This window comes from Haliotis asinina, chromosome 11, assembly GCF_037392515.1.
Source record: "Haliotis asinina isolate JCU_RB_2024 chromosome 11, JCU_Hal_asi_v2, whole genome shotgun sequence".
Classification (NCBI taxonomy): Eukaryota; Metazoa; Mollusca; class Gastropoda; order Lepetellida; family Haliotidae; genus Haliotis; species Haliotis asinina.
The window spans coordinates 4,413,241-4,430,277 of record NC_090290.1 but is presented as its reverse complement, the minus strand read 5'-3'; the positions used below and the strand labels follow the sequence as shown (position 1 = coordinate 4,430,277).

General features: G+C 41.2%; 1 protein-coding gene across 1 annotated transcript; it reads right to left on the bottom strand.

The window, feature by feature from the left end:
* Positions 1 to 567: 567 nt before the first annotated feature.
* Positions 568 to 16,622, bottom strand: LOC137255867 (uncharacterized). Its single transcript, XM_067793445.1, has 6 exons — positions 16,572 to 16,622; positions 10,933 to 11,134; positions 10,629 to 10,656; positions 10,084 to 10,284; positions 7,873 to 7,991; positions 568 to 796 (listed from the first exon to the last, which is right to left on the bottom strand). The coding sequence occupies exons 2-6, from the start codon at positions 11,119 to 11,121 to the stop codon at positions 677 to 679; spliced, it is 657 nt and encodes a 218-aa protein (XP_067649546.1). The 5' UTR covers positions 11,122 to 11,134; positions 16,572 to 16,622; the 3' UTR covers positions 568 to 676.
* Between the last annotated feature and the right edge of the window lie 415 nt (positions 16,623 to 17,037).

Sequence of the window (17,037 nt, the reverse complement as noted above, 5' to 3'; positions counted from 1 at the left end):
GTCTGAAACGTTCTGACCTTAACTTCAGACGACAGGCAATTATTATATCATTTTAACGCCACACCTATTTAGATAGCGCTCCAAAGTTGCCTTCCTTGACTGGCTGTTTATTTTGTTGACTTCCGGCTATCCTGAAAGTTGAATGGCGATTGAGGCACGATTTGCTCGAATGTTCCCGACACTGTGTCAGTATACAATAAGGCTGGTTGTTGTGTTGAAATCACACGGAGTTATATTGGAGTTTTGTGCTTCTGCCTGCCGACATCGTCTGTCTGTCAAATCATCTGACCTAGAAGACAGACGCTTCGAGCTTCACCATTGACTTTGTAAACTACCTTCAGTTAGTATATCTGATCTCACTGTAAGTGTCAAGATTCTGGAAACTTGATATTTAATATCTGTGAAACATTACTTTCGACTTGTTACCCAATTTCATTGTAGTAGAAGTCTGTATTGTAATTCATGGTAACTTGCCCATTGTTATTGTTGAATATGTTAGTCTTGTCATTGTTATGGTTTGCTGGTTCAAAGGGGATTTCTTATTAATTAACCGTAACAAGTGGCAAATAAAATGACTGCATTTATTCAATGAAAGAACATGTATTTGGTTGCTGTCAAATAGAGACAGTATTCATTTGATTTGTTTGATTGTACATTTGCCTTCATTTTGGCACACTTATGTGTAATGATCAAGGTTTTGGATTCGCGTTACTTCATTCTGGAATCTCCTAGGTCCACGTAAATATTCTTCCATTTCGTCCATGACATGTTGGCTAACTGGCGCGAAGTACATCAGCTGAAAATATGCAGAAGTATTCGTGACTAATGCATGGAAAACATAAATTTGACAATAGCAACCATCTATATATACCGACACATCTCTCCAAGCGTAACTTACAAAATGATGACACAATACGAACTCACAACTTACCAAATACTCAAAGATCGTCTTTCCACTTTTGCTCTATAAAATATGATATATTTTACGTGCCTGCTCCATTTTGTTGTCTCAGAAAATTCATCAAAGGCCAAACTGAGCAGGAAGAAATTGTCAGAACTATCTCTTAAGGTTCTTTGTTAAAAGTATTACAACTGAATGTTGATTACATGTCTGCCCGAGGAAGTAACAATATCTGATTATATGGTCAAACTAATAACATATTACGTTTTAAACATCGGTTGCAAAACACCCCACAAAACACTGGGTTATCTCTATTGAAACAGTCGTGGTATCACTGACACTGGAGCAATAAATTTCACATGGTACATCCCTCCTCTTAAATATTAACACCGAAGGCTCTTTAAGACTGTCCAACAAACTTTTATCTCAGTAATTAATAGACAGATCCAACTGTTAGACTAATATTACTTTTAATACAACGCTTGTGACGTTCTGACACGTCCGAATAACGTCAGAGTCTAACTAATAGGTGGAAACTCTTCCGAGAAAGAACCAATTGGCCCCGAAATTTTGGACCCTCACTCTTCCTCATCTTCAGTTGCAGACCTTACCGAAAATCCTGTGTACATTTTGTTTACTTCTATTTATGAGGAAATTTGTGATTTACCTTTAGAGAAACGGAGGCCAATTAAACAACTAAACGTGTCTTTTCCCAAAACAGAAATTGATTTACTAAATGAAATTATCTCTCTAAAACTTTCTGTGGACTGTTCATTACATGAAATAAATTCCTGCGTCTATGCTGCCGCGCGAACGTTGGAGGAACTTCACACAGTTTCCAAAGAAAAATCTTCTACTACTAAGAACGACAAACCAAGAAAAAACCGGTTTCAAGTGAAATTAACAGAAACTAGAAAATATATTTCCTGGATAGAGCTGTGCCTCAAATTACGATCATTAGGGAATCCCATGTCTAAACGACAAAAGGCAATTTGGAGAAAATTAAAATTACAGTACAAGACAACAAAAGAAAAGGTAATTCTCCAAATTGTCGATTCCCTTAAGGCAAAAATAAAAGTTTGGACAGAAAGAAAGAAAAAAATGGGAAAAGAGAAACAAATTCATCAAGCAAAATAAAATGTTTAGGAATAATGAAAAGCAATTCTATAGGCAACTTAAAACAAGTGGTGATGGTGGGCATGATGAGCGGCCTCCCATGGATGCCAATGAAAGGTTTTGGAAACAGTTGTGGTCTGTACCCGGCAACTGTAACCTGGAAGCACCATGGGTAAGTGATTATGACCATGCAATGCATGAGAAAGTAACTAGGTCGTTTGTCTGTTACCTCTCACCAGATTGCCTGAAAACTGTCATTAAAAAGTCCAAATCTAATACAGCTCCAGGGCCTGATGGCATTCGAAACCGGTACTGGAAACTGTTCCCTTGTGTCCAAACACCATTACTTCACTGTTTCAATTCTCTTGTGGACACAGGTGGTGTTCCTCCGTGGTTCTGCAAAGGTCGCACAATACTCCTTCCCAAAAAAGGAGACGTGACGGATCCAAAAAACTTCCGCCCTATCACATGTCTAAATACCCAATATAAATTATTCACAGGGTGTTTGACAAACCTCGTGTCATCTTACTGCTCTTCCAATGAGATAATGTACAGGGAGCAGAAGGGGGCGAGAAAGGGATGTTGGGGGTGCAAGGATCAACTTCTTGTACAGAAAATGATTTTGGAAGAGGCTAAAACCTATCACCGCAACCTCTCCATGTGCTGGATAGACTACAAAAAGGCATACGACTCTGTCCCTCACGAATGGATTCTGAAGTCTCTTCAGTGTATTGACCTCCCTGAGCGATTACTTGATTTACTCAAGTCTTTAATGAGTTGCTGGTCGACTCAACTTGAGATGTACTCACAAGGGCAGGTGCAGACGTCGGAATCTATTCCAATTAGAAGGGGGATTTTCCAGGGGGACTCCTTTAGTCCTTTGCTTTTTTGTCTGTCTCTGAATCCTTTGAGTTTTCTGCTCAATAGGGAGGAGGGTTATCATCCCGGACCTCCTCAGCACAGATCCCCAACACCTCTTACTCATCTCCTCTACATGGATGACATCGAGCTCCTTGCCAAGGGAGAGACCAATTTGAAAGAACAGGTTCTCCTTGTCGAGTCAGTCTCTAATGATATAGGCATGGCGTTTGGACTCGACAAATGTAATACTCTTCATTTGAAACGTGGCAAGGTAACTAATGATGGATCGGTCAAGTTACAAGGGGGAGGAGTTATTGAACATCTTGTGGAAGATCAGGCCTACACCTATCTTGGAATGCAAGTTCGAGACAAGCTCCAGAATGCCCAGATTCAAGATAAACTTCGGGCCGAGTATAAATCTCGTTTAAAGAAAATCTGGAGTTCAGAGCTAAATGCTCGAAACAAAGTCAAAGCCACCAATACTTTTGCTGTGCCAGTCCTCTCCTATTCCTTTGGAGTAGTTGATTGGACAAAACAAGACACCCAGAGTCTTGACCGCCTGACCAGAAGGATCATGTCTGATAACAGAGCACACCACCCTCGTTCCTCTCTTAATCGTTTATATATGCCAATCAATTCAGGAGGTCGGGGTTTGATTAATGTGGAAGCTCTTCATGACAGAATTTTATTGTGTACTTTTGCACATATTTATTTGTCAGATGATCCTCTGGTGATGCACGTTAAGATTTATGATGAAAGCAAGGAATTCCACAGCTACTTTAAACGTGCCAAGGTTGTTGGACACAATTTGAAATTTGAAGTTGATTTTGTTGATGGCGATGTACTGCTGGACGGTAAAGTGATGGGAGTAAACCAGGTGAAGTCTTTCACCAAGTCTGCCTAGAGTCGGTCCTTTGTGGAGAAGCTGTCTGAGAAGCCATTACATCGTGTGTATATGCAGTGTGTGGAACAGAACAGCAATCCAACCGACTCCTTCGCCTGGATGAAGTCGGCTGGTCTTAAATGTGAAACTGAGGGTTTCCTTTTTGCTGCTCAGGACCCACTCGCAATCGCCAGAATGTTATTCTTAAAGAAAATATCAATATGAAATGTCGTCTATGCAATCAGTTTACAGAAACTGTCCAACACCTTGTTAGTGGATGCCCTTCCTTGGCACAAACAGCATATCTTAAAAGACATGATGGCATGGCTCGCTGCTTTTATTATCGTCTCCGCCATGCCTGTGGCTTTGACTCCGAGGTCCATCCATGGTACGACCCTGAGCATGTCCAGGGCGTCCTGGAAAATGACAGCTACAAACTTCTCTGGAATAGGCCAATATACAGCCTGAGACGAATTCCAGCCAACAAACCTGATCTTGTCCTTTTTGATAAAGCCAATGAAATTATTTATATCATAGAATTTTCTGTCCCTTTTGACAGCAATGTGATTGGCAACATTCAGGAAAAGCATGATAAATATGCGGACCTCGCCTTTGAAATGTCTCGCTTACATCCCAAGTACACTGTCGTCAGGCTCCCCATTGTTCTCTGTGCCCTTGGTTTGGTACCTCCTGATCTCTTGGCGCAGATGAGGAGAGTGCCCGGGTTCTCCACCGGGAGCACAGCCCTTCTGACAATCTGGGTAATGCAGAAGGCTGCAGTGTTGGGGAGCCTCCATATTCTCCGAAAAGTTCTTGGTGGGTTCGACTAGTCAGTGTTTCCTGGGAGAAGTCCCATTCGCTGTCTGGGCTGCGTGTAGAGGGGGCGAGGGCCCTGAGCTGATGATGAGCCTCACCGGCCTGACTGTGCCATCACCCGAACCCTCTCTGCTGCATATCGATCTGAATCTGTAAAACATAATAATCTTAAACTGTATTTCCACTTGAGGTAATAGTACTTAGATTGCTTTCTTTTCCTGGTTTGCAGTTTTCGACCAACGTGTCACTGTTTTCATATTTCAGCAGAGTTTTGGATTTGGATTTCTTCATCAACCTTTTCATTGTCTTGACTGCATTCCCATTTGATTGTGGGCATCTTGGTGAAGACATATCATGATGTAGTAAGTATTACTGGGCAAAGGTGGCAACAAGTATAAGAACTGAATGGCGGGCCATTGTCTGTGATACAAAATATTAAAAAAAACAAAACAATGACAAAACATCTGGAATTACATGTGTGACATATAGTTACATTGTTAGTCTCGTCTATCAAATTAAAAGAGATCACATGCCATCTTCTCCATTGTCTGTGCTGAGAGTGGTTTGCTACCTTGCTGTTGCTGCTCAGTCTTGCAAATCTCACACATACTGATGAATTCGGTCAGATCCTTAACCATGCATGGCCAGTAGACCAGTTTTCCTGTCTTGTGAATGCACCCGTTAACTTCAGTGTGACTTGAATGCGTCCTTTTGATATTCAAATGTTGGATACTTGGTACAGTGACAACACGTTGACCTTTGAAGATGATGCCATCTTGAACTGCGAGTTCATCTCTGAAATTGAAATAGTCTTGGGCACACCTCGGAAGACCATTTCTTGTTTCATGCCATCCATTTTGGATCAGTCTGTTCATACCATGGTCAGCACGGGTAGCATCTGAAAGTTTCTCAAATGACTTGTCCGAGATTGAGACATACTGCTTCATGTCAATGGCTTCATTGTCTTTTCAGTCGGGGATCTGATAGAGACGACATGGCCAGTATCATCGTTGGAGGATCCTGTCTGTGGTCGGCTTGCACGACTGAGGGTGTCTGCTGCATACACCTCTGTACCTTCCTTGTAAATGTCTGTGGCATCAAACTTTTGAAGTTTCATCAACATCACCCGGCACTGCGTAAGCTCCTGTCCACTGCTTCTAATGGTATGTGGTCAGTGATGACATGTACTTTCCTCCCGTATGTGTAAAGTTCAAAGCATTCAACTCTGAACACAATAGCGAGCAGCTGCTTTTGGATCTGAGCATAGCAAATTTTGGACGGTTGTTCACCATTCCAAGAATACTTTGTACTCCTGTTTGTTTGATGGGGCTGGTATTTTTGCCAGCTGCCTCCACTTTGGATGGATCAATCTTGAGACCATTCTCTGTTAAAACCTGTTAAAAACTTCCTAGTTATTGAACGTCAGGTAACGCCAGCTTGAATTTGGACTTGCTAAACTTGATTTTCTTCTCCCGACATCTGTTCAAGAAAGCTGTAATTTTTCTATCATGGTCGTGATCAGCCTCCTCCTCCGTCTGTCCAATACCATTGATCATAAGATCATCATGTATGGCTTTCAGTCAACCTAGATTCGTCAGAGCTTCATCCATCCTTCTCTGAAATTCCTGGGCGTGGGTGATATTTTAAGGGCTTCGTCAATGTTCTACATCTGCCCCAAGAAGTCTTGAAGGTTGTCAGTAGACTGCTTTCCTTGCCCAGGGACATATGTCAAAATGTTTTTTGTTTTTTTGTGTGCATCAGTCAAAGTGAAGAAACGAGCATTAGATAGTTCTGTCAGAATGCCATCAATAGTAGGTATTTGATAATGACACTTTTTCAAAGCTTTGTTCAATGGTTTTGGATCAATACACATTCATATTTTTCCACTTGGTTTGGCAACCACCACCATCACAGAGATTGATCCTATTGCTTCTGTGACCCGAGTCATAATGTCTTTTTGTTGAGTCGTTCCAGCTCATCTTTCAGCTTTCCGTTCATAGCTCCTGGAACGTCCCAACTGGGCGTCTTGACAAGCTCAACATCACCGTCTACCTCTAAGTGAAAATCACCTTCCAGGTTGCCCTCACCTTCACATATAATCTTTGAAATTTGCTGAGATGTCCTCCTGTTTGTCCACTGATGTTAATATCTGACAAATGTTGACACGTTATCTCCATTGGACCAGTCCTTGTATCATTGATACAGGGAGGAATCATTTACCCACGTGAAGGGAACTAAGCTCTGAACTTATATATATTAATTAGTTTGCTGTCGGACGTTATTTCCGGCTGCAAATTACGTCAGTGCCGGATAAATTTTAAGTCAGTCTGACATGTGTCAGATTCGTGTGGTGCGACTATCGGACGCCTGGTGGCAGTTTGATAAGGTTTGGATGATTAACAGTCATCATCTGACGCTCATCTTATTGCAATCTGTTGTCTGCTCGACGCGCCTGATAGCCACCCATCACCAATTCGATTCTCATCAGGGGGTAACATTATATTTAACACTGTCTGATTGCTGTCCATTGTGACACTCGAGGTTAACCCCTCATTAACTCCACTGCCATCGTTCGGCAAGCAGTAACATCAGACTACAAATAGAGGATCAGCTGACATTTAGTCCGCAGATTTTCATCGGACACTACAGCAACAAGATCCTGGAGATGAATCCAAGAATGAACAGAAATGTTCGAGGAGAGACGGCAAAATCGACCTGCAAGGTACCCTGTGGTGTAGGACAACTTGAGACCAGGCTGGAGAACTGTGCTGGGTGGTAACACCCTTCGTTACTCTTGGTGCGTGGCTCTGGAGTAGTTCATCAAACGATTCTGGCGCTCTTCAGAAATGGAAGAATGCTATTCATTCATTCCATCTATAAGCTTGCAGCCGTGATCGAACCCAATAGCGATGTAGCCTTCTATGCATCTTCTCAGGATCCCAAAGTCATTGCAGGTCATCTTTCATCCGATTAATCCGATCAAAGTTGGATCTCTATAGGACCGAAAAAAGGGGACCCAGAAAAGGGTGTTGGGTGAATTTCGATTGGAACTCATCGGAACGCTGAAATTTTGCAAAACTGGGATCAGATGAGGTTCCGATGGTCAGTGTAATATGGTGTGGGTTAAATCTCACGAATGATCCTTAAATCATGAACAATGTCTGACAAACATCAGTTTATGAATTGCTATGAGGCTCGTCGTGATTAAGCATATTCTGTCCTATCGACGGCACCCATCACAAATACATGCAAAGGCAAACCAACTTTTATGATGTATTGCAATGAAACTGCTCACCTCAACTGGAAATACGGCGAGAGTTTTGAAACATGTTTGTTTCTGGCCTGATTTTCGAAGGGCTACATCTTTCTCGAACGTCCACTTCAGCATTTCATTGTACTCAAGAGTTGACAAATCTGAGAAAAGGAAGAATAATGTAAGCTATTGTCACGTCCACTACAGTTTGCAATAGCTCAAAAACTGGTAAGCTGGGAAAGCTTTGACAAAACAAATTGCAGGCAATACTACAGATACAGCATATGCTTCAGTGGTCACAGAAGTGCAGTGTCTTTAAAAAATTGAAATAATAAGTACAGTGCATTTGTTATGTTACCACTCATATCATTACTGTCCCTTTGCCGGTATAAATATAAGCAGAGATAGCTGTGTGCATATGAACGGCTCCATGTTTTGATGCACAAGTAGAAGTCTCCTATCAAAATGTTCAGCACGTGTTTGTAAAATGGTAAAGGGCAATACTAATGATATCGCTACAAGTGCATTTCAGCGTGTCATCCAATTAATTGTAACTCCAGCCATGATGCAGTCATGCACATTGAAAGCCCATCTAACATTACACGATTTCAAGGAGGAATACATACCGCACCATATTGCTCGTTATCTGAAACTTTATACTTATCAGATTGTTAACATTTTTGTATTTGTTTCATGACGCACGGCATGTGTTTGGTCTATTAAACTGAGTGAGTGAGCTGTCTAAATTACACATATATGTCCCAGATAAAGGATCTGTGAATGATGATACACAGGTAAATAGTGGAACCACGAGAGACTGAAATCTGCGATTGTGTGACATATGGGCTTGATGTGCAAAATGCAGGTTAGTTGTCATCGCTTAAATGGTAATATGGCAAATCATTTTGCTGTGTTCAGTTTATAATTCATTTATTAAGAGGAAAGCATTGAGTGAGTGAGTGAGTGAGTGAACAGGCTAACACATAACATGACATAATGATCTATTTATTCATTGACACACTGATATCACATCAATCAAAAAATACCAATATCCCTTACTTATTTTGGCCGGTATATTACAGATTGGTAGCTCAAAATGTACTGTGAACATATTGGAACTTACATACCCTCTCATAAAGAGAATGTTTTAACAATATTTTAAACTCTATTAGGACACAGCCACGAACAGTCTCGGTTGCTAATCTAATAATGCAGCACTAATTAAAGAGTGAGCGAGTTAATACGTCACATCGGCAATATTTCAGCCATAGCGTGACAAGAACATTTAATGCTGAAATCGAATATATGTATTTCATAAACACCTGTCGTCAAAGGACTGTAAAACAACTAGAATATCACAATTACAATTAAAACTAATGTGGAAAGTTAAAACTAATATCACTTTTTGGACGAGACAATAAAAAATACGGGCTATATATCACAACCGACTGAAGGAAGATCACCATATCAGGCACTAATTAAAGAACATTACTTTGATCGATTTACAAGAGGCATTAGTCAAGACTTTTCAATAAATTTTATCTATTGAAGAAAGCAATGATTAAATGAAAACTGACTCTGAAATGTTTATATCTCTCAAACACTTTGTCTAAATCTTGGTCTTCAGTGATAACTCCATGGAATATTCACCCATTGTGTAGCAGACATTCGAGGATGGATGTGGTGAATGTAATCGCCCATATGCATTGTTCACTCACTAGTTCCATGGTATAATCCCACGGTTATTCTACACTAAACGTATAATATTCTCCAATACTTTCAACAAAAAGCATGTCATTTACATGATGTTGAGGTGATGCTTATTACACATAGAGAACACTAAACGACCTTCCGTGTAATACCATTATTATGAAACGAGCCATAATGAATATGGTATTTCACGGAAGGTCGTTTAGTATTCTGTTTATTACTCGTTAACATAAATTGACAGAAACGAAATTGCCTACAGTCTGAGGACTCTCTGCAATTCGGCGACTCAAGCAAGGTGTATTAAAACTGCAACAGCCACATTAGCATTGTGACGTCACAACTTTGAACCATTTTGACGTCATACGTCAAGTGGTATTACACTAGTGTAATATTGCCGTAAAATATTAGACTGCAGTATCTTCCACGGGCGAGTAATAATATTTGATATTCTTAATACCTGTCTTTTTACCAGTGTAATTTACAAAAAGGTGATATCATTCTTATGCTTTGGGGAAGATACTCTGGGCTTCAGGTACAATTTACCTCCTACAAGAAGTGTCTTCCTGTCCATAAGTAGATCCTCATCCTCAAATGATGACGACCACATATCGTCGGGTATGGAGACACCGAGCCCCTTGGCGAAGTCACCGCATTGGTAGAGGGACACTGCGCTGAACTCGTATCCCTTCCTTGATAAGAAACCCGTCAGCTGGGACCAACTTCCTGGTTTCTCAACGTCGAGAACTGTAATGTGTGCATTTGGAATTATTCAACAATCTTTCATTCTTCATCTTTTATTGAGCATCGCTTGTCCTACTTAGTGAAAACATCTACTTTGTTACACTGCCATATTGATAGATTCTACAAACCGGTTACAGTCCCCTAAAAATACAGAAACTGGAAAATTATGTCATTCTGTTCCTATGACTTTCAGCATGTGGGCCCGTGGTGTCTTAAATACATGTGTCCCTGCCCCCCAAAGTGATCATCAGAATCAAGGTGCAGGCAAGTACCCAAACACGAATGGTGTTGTCACTTGCATATAAAATGTACAGTTACCTTAGAGTATTGACAAATATTGGACTTACCAAGAAGAATTCTTGGATTTCCGAGCTCCTGTGAAACAAACAGCGATTAATATGAATATGATGATTTCGTGGGTCCCTTAGCTTATCTCCTTGACATTAATATCGTTTTCCTTTCCTTTTCTATGTAAGGGTAGACATTCCAGTGTATGCCTGATTAGATTCAATATACACAACCATTTACACGGCTGGCTAATCAGAAGTGATAGGGATTGACTCGTCCTTGGTATTTATCAGAAGAACCATGTATCATAAGCATGATGCGTAATATTATAGCATAATATTTGCTTCAAAGGATTATACAGACCTTAAATGAAAACAGAACCTTGATGTCAGTAAGATCGTTCACAGTGTCTTTGATTTGACGTATCTCAGCCGTCTCGTCCCTCCCCTTCTCGGGAGGCATATAGATGTTCACTCTATACAAGTGGGCGTCTCTGTCATCACCCAGTACCGACAGTGGGAGGTACAACAGGCAAACAAAGAGAAGCATCATTGCAAGTCGTTATCTGTAGCACAAAAAGGAATCTGTGATCAATCAAGGCCTCTTGAAACGTGACTTATTACATTGAGAACTCGATGAAAACTGTCAGACAGATCGAGAAATGCAGTGTAGACAGCCATCATTTCCCGAAGCATCTATTGATATGCCATGGCAGCGCTGCTAGTCTATCTAGTAATAGTAATCCAGTGTATTGTGCTGTCTAGTAATAGTAATCTAGTGTAGGGTACTGTCTTGTAATAGTAATCTAGTGTAGGGTACTGTCTTGTGATGGTAATCTAGTGTAGGGTACTGTCTATTGATAGTTATCTAGAGTACTCAACACTTGCTAAGGTGTTAGGAACAAACGATACAAATACAATGCAGGTATGGAATCCGAGAAGGGACATTGTCGCGTTGTCGCCCTCTCAAAAACAAGCAAGAATTAAGCAAAGCGCGAAAATGCGACAATGCATTGTCCCGATGTTGCGTGTCGCGGTTCGAATAACATTTTCTCTGTTCCTCTAAAGTGCGACATGCGACATAGCGACAATTTTCAACGTCAAAATATGTCGCGTTGTCGCATTGTCGCCCTATCTAAGATATGTAAGAATTCACTCAAACGGGACATGCGACAACGCGACAACGCGACATTTCATCATCGCGCTTTATTAAAATATTGACCATAATTTGCATTTAACAAATTGACGAAAACGCGACACGCGACAATGCGACAAAATATACTTAGCACTGTCGCCCTTTTCTGTTACCGGTGCGCATGTGTAGAAAGTCAATTAATCTAAGCATGCGCAGAAAATGTTAAACTCTATTTCAGACTTCACTGGTCTTTCGTTACCTCCAATGTTTTTTAAAATGAAGTAGTGCCCGAAATGGCAGCTGGGCTGCTTTTCTTGAGCTTGTTTTACATATTGTAAATGTAGTTAGCCATTCAAGTGTGCTCTAGCAGCAAAACGAATTATTAGCGCAACTATTCATTGTAATCACGGTACACTATGCCCTTGTCATTCAAGGCGGGACAATTTCACGTGCAGAGTTATTCTCTTAGTCACACCAGACAACTATAACCATAAGTTCGAATCCCAGCACCAGACACATGAATCACTTTGGACATTTCGATGACAGGTTGTGATCACAGGTCGTGAAAAACTAAAATATTGTTAAAATTCATCAACATCATGTGTCCTCGAATGGGTCACTATGTTCCATAATGTGGCTCCCGACAGTTTCATGGTACAGTCCTGTCCGACGCTGATGAATTTGTCTGAGATCTGCCTCTGTTCGCCCAGCAGTGGATGGATACCCAGTAGAATGAGACATCACTTAACCATCCGGCACCTCAAAGACAGTTTAGGTCGGCTTTGAACGTGATAATGGGAAACCGCCTTACAAATGGACTGTTATCATTGTGATATACTATCCCAAGAAATAAACGCATAGACGAGAAATCTGTTGCGAAAAATTTCAAACATGAACGCCTTACAAATGGACTGTTAGCCGTAGGATATTAGAAACAATGCCATCACTTGGTAGAGTTGCTTACACGTGTAGAGGCAGAAACCAGTTTTCCCTCCCTCACTCCACTCCATTCCGCTCCACTCCTCTCACTCTTCCGCCGCTCAACTCCACTCACCCAAGGTTTATTAGTAAATAGCAAGGTATAATGTAATTGTGATGTATTGTGATGCCCGTTTTCATTTCTGTGTGAATCCTATTCTATTAATCCTGCACATAGCCTGATTCACAATATACCTCATACATTCCTCATACGGATACTATATCCAGCGATACACGTGTACTTGCATCGTTTCAAACGGTTGCTATATCATAATAATTTGCAGCAAAATGGGCAGCCTGAATACTACCATTCCATAAAGCAACGACTTTGAGCCACTCTGGACTTCACGGATAGATGTACGTTCATTTATTATTGTTCTGATTTCGATCCCTGGGTATCTGAACTCTTTGAAAATATCGAAAAATAATCATGCTTGTGATAGTTTGTTTTTTTACATTCCGCTGTTACGAAAAAATGTTTGATGAAATGTCGCATCGTCGCATTGTCGCGTGTCGCGCTTTGTTAAAATATTGACTGCAGCCTGTATTATAAGATATTAACTAAAACGCGACGCACGACAATCCGACAATGCGACAATGCGACAACGCGACCTTTTGATGAAATGTCGTGTTGTCGCATTGTCGCGTGTCACGTGTCACGTGTCACGTGTCGCGTTTTATTAGTTACGGCGGAATCCAAAAACTATCACAAATATGATTATTTTTATATGCATTTTAAGAGCTGAGATACCCGTGAATCGAACTATGATAAATGAACGTCCATGTTGCCGTGTAGTGTGTGGGTTAAGAGTGCGTGGTTAATGGAATGACGTGCTCAGACTGTCCATTTTGCTGAAGAATATTATGATTGAGTAGGTGCATGTTTGAAACGATACAAGTACATGAGTATCGCTGGATATAGTATCCATATCAGAAAGTATGAGATATATTGTGAATCGTCTCATGTGCAGGGTTAATAAGACAGGATTGCAACAGAACTAAAAACAGACATCCCAACTCATTATTGTAATGAAATACCTTGCTAATTTGCGAAGCTTCCTAAATCTTGAGAGAGTGGAGAGGCGGCGGAGTGAGGAGTGGAGTGGAGCGAAATAGAGAGGAGTGGGCTAGGGAGGAGAGGAGAAGAACGGAGCGCTAGGGGAGAGAAGCGGGACGAGGGGAGAGGAGAGGTGTGGTGTGGAATGGAGTTGAACTTTGCAGAGTAGGAAGAGGTGAGGGAGGGAGAGTTGCTTTCTGGCACTTCAAGGGTACGCAACACTACCAAGCCATTTAATCGTTTCTAATAAACCATCCCTGCAAAAGAGACGCATAGGCTATTTGTATTTTTACAACTGTAGTAATTACCTGTCTTGTTCACACAATCGTCAAAATATGTAACAATTTACTGACTGGCAATAAAAATCAAGATTACTTTCCGAAATTGGCATTCGTTTTGAAGGCTTTTCAAAGTCAAATCACTACGTCTTGACTCGACACGGAATATCGTCATTGAAAGAGTGCATGCAGGAGATTACCAGTCTTCTGTGGCCAGGCGTCTGAATGTTAGTCTGAGCAAGATATAATGACTTGCAGCTCGTTGCAGCCGAACAGCTATAAGAAATCACCGGCCCCGTGCTGGCAGACCTCGAGTTACCACTGCAGCTCAAGATCGGTACATCCTGGTGCTACAGTTGCGTGATCGTACTCCCACGGGTGAGAGCACAACAGCCAGGGCACTTGGGCTTTAGAGGATGTCAGATCATAGTGTACGGAACAGGTTAAAAGAAATTCGTTTGAGAGCCAGAAAGCCCGACGTCAGGGTCGTGCTACGTCGTCATCATCGCGCTCCACGTCTTCGCTATGCACTAAAGTCTGTTTATGGACGAGTTATACATGTTTGACATTTTTTCGCAACAGATTTCTCGTATATGCGTTTATTTCTTGGGATAGTATATCACAATGATAACAGTCCATTTGTAAGGCGGTTTCCCATTATCACGTTCAAAGCCGACCTAAACTGTCTTTGAGGTGTCGGGTGGTTAAGTGATATCTCACTCTACCTGGTATCCATCCACTGCTGGCTGAACAGAGGCAGATCTCAGACAAATTCATCAGCGTCGGACAGGACTGTACCATGAAACTGTCGGGAGCCACATTATGGAACAAAGTGACCCATTCGAGGACATCACCTGATGTTTCTGCCGATGTGGCTTGAATTTTAACAATATTTTAGTTTTTCACAACCTGTCAACACAACCTGTCATCGAAATGTCCAAAGTGGTTAATGTGTCTGGTGCTGGGATTCGAACTTATGATAATAGTTATCTGGTGTGACTAAGAGACTATCTCTGCACAGCAAATTGCCCCGCCTTGAATGACAAGGGCATAGTGTACCGTAATTACAATGAATAGTTGCGCTAATAATTCGTTTTGCTGTTAAACACACACTTCATTGGCTAAATACATTAATTTTATATATAAAATAATTTTCAAACCAAAAATGAAGGTTTGCATTAAGTTCAAGAAAAGCAGCCCAACTGCCATTTCGAGCACTACTTCATTTTAAAAACCATTGGAAGTAGCAAAAATACCATAGAAGACTCTCTAGGCATGCGCACCGGTAATCGAAAAGTGCGACAACGCGACAATGCGGCATTTCAATGTGTCGCATTGTCGCGTGTCGTTTTTTAGTAAATGATTTGGTTTTTTTCTTTACACATCTTAGACAGGGCGACAATGCGACATCGCTACATATGTGACGTTGAAAATTGTCGGTATGTCGCGTGTCGCACTTTGACGGAACAGAGAAAGTGTTCTTCAAACCGCCACACGCAACATCGCGACGATGCGACAAATGGGCGAAATGGCGCGTTGTCGCATTCTCGCGCTTTGGTTAATTTTTGCCTCATTTTGCTTGTTTTTGAGAGGGCGACAATGCGTCAACGCAACAATGTCCCTTCTCGGATTCCATATGCAGGAGAGATGCAGGATGCGCATTTCTATCTTCGTGTAGACTTTGCGACTTTTCCTTAATGTGAACAACAATAAGGCATTGGTATACTATGTTCTTTAAACGCCATTTTCACTTTACGTTTGTACCATTCACTGTTATGTATAATATCAACGGTTCTCGTGACAATATGGCTGAAATACTGCCGGTGTGACGTTAAATATCAACTCACTCACTCACTTTACGATTGAAAGATTTGGGAGGGACATATATCGGTGTCAGCCAATGTTTATATGACAGTGAATATTTTAGAGGGCATCACAACTTGCACTTCCTCGTGATCATGGTTGTTTGTATTCGCTTTTGAAAGATGATTTATGTATGACGTGTACAAAACCGGCTAGAAACAAAGACTAACAATTAGGTGATGAAAGATGGTTGTCAGAATTAATGGTTTACAGTGATTTATCGGTCACCTTGAAAAACATCAAAATCAAGAATGACACCCTATGCATGTGACACCCTACTGTATTGTGCACGGGCTCCCCATGCATTATGTTTAGTCCCAGGGGTGGTGGTGAAGGAAAATGGTTGTGCGTTTATAAGACGTTTTCCTTTGAAAAGTTTCTTAGAGCTTCCTATGCAAACTAAAAGGTTCCCCTACATTTTTGATGAGTATCCACAGTAACTTTTGAAAATACATTTTCAGTCAGGTGCAGCGATAGACTGGTGGCCAAACTGGGTGTTCGTCACACTACTCTCGAGTTCCAACACACACACACACACACACACACACACACACACACACACACACACACACACACACACACACACACACACACACACACACACACACACACACACACACACACACACACACTGTCTGGCGTCCACTACCGTGATGATGTAGTAACAGAACTGACAGAAGTTATTTACTTACCTTTACGTCTGTCGTAATGAAATCAGCAGGAACACATAACGTCAGAAAGTCACAGGCTTATATACACGTAGCTGGTATGCAAATGACAAGATATCCATCACTACACATAATAATACACACTGTGACTATCTTCAGAATCGTTATGTATGAGATCACCATACTAGGTAACATGGTGTTTTGTGCTGGTTCCTGGGGCGTTCTCGTGACGGCAACTGAGTCTAGTGCTGGTTTCTGGGGCGTTCTCGTGACGGTAACTGTGTCTAGTGCTGGTTTCTTGAGCAGGAAATCAAGACAGTTACATAATTCACTATGAACTGTTAGGAACACATCAGTCAGTAGTATACTAGTGCGTTTGGTGACCGACGATAATGAATACATTATGGGGTGAGTGAGTGAGTTTAGTTTTATGCCGCACTCAGCAATATTCCAGCTATATGGCGGCGGTCTGTAAATAATCGAGGCTGGA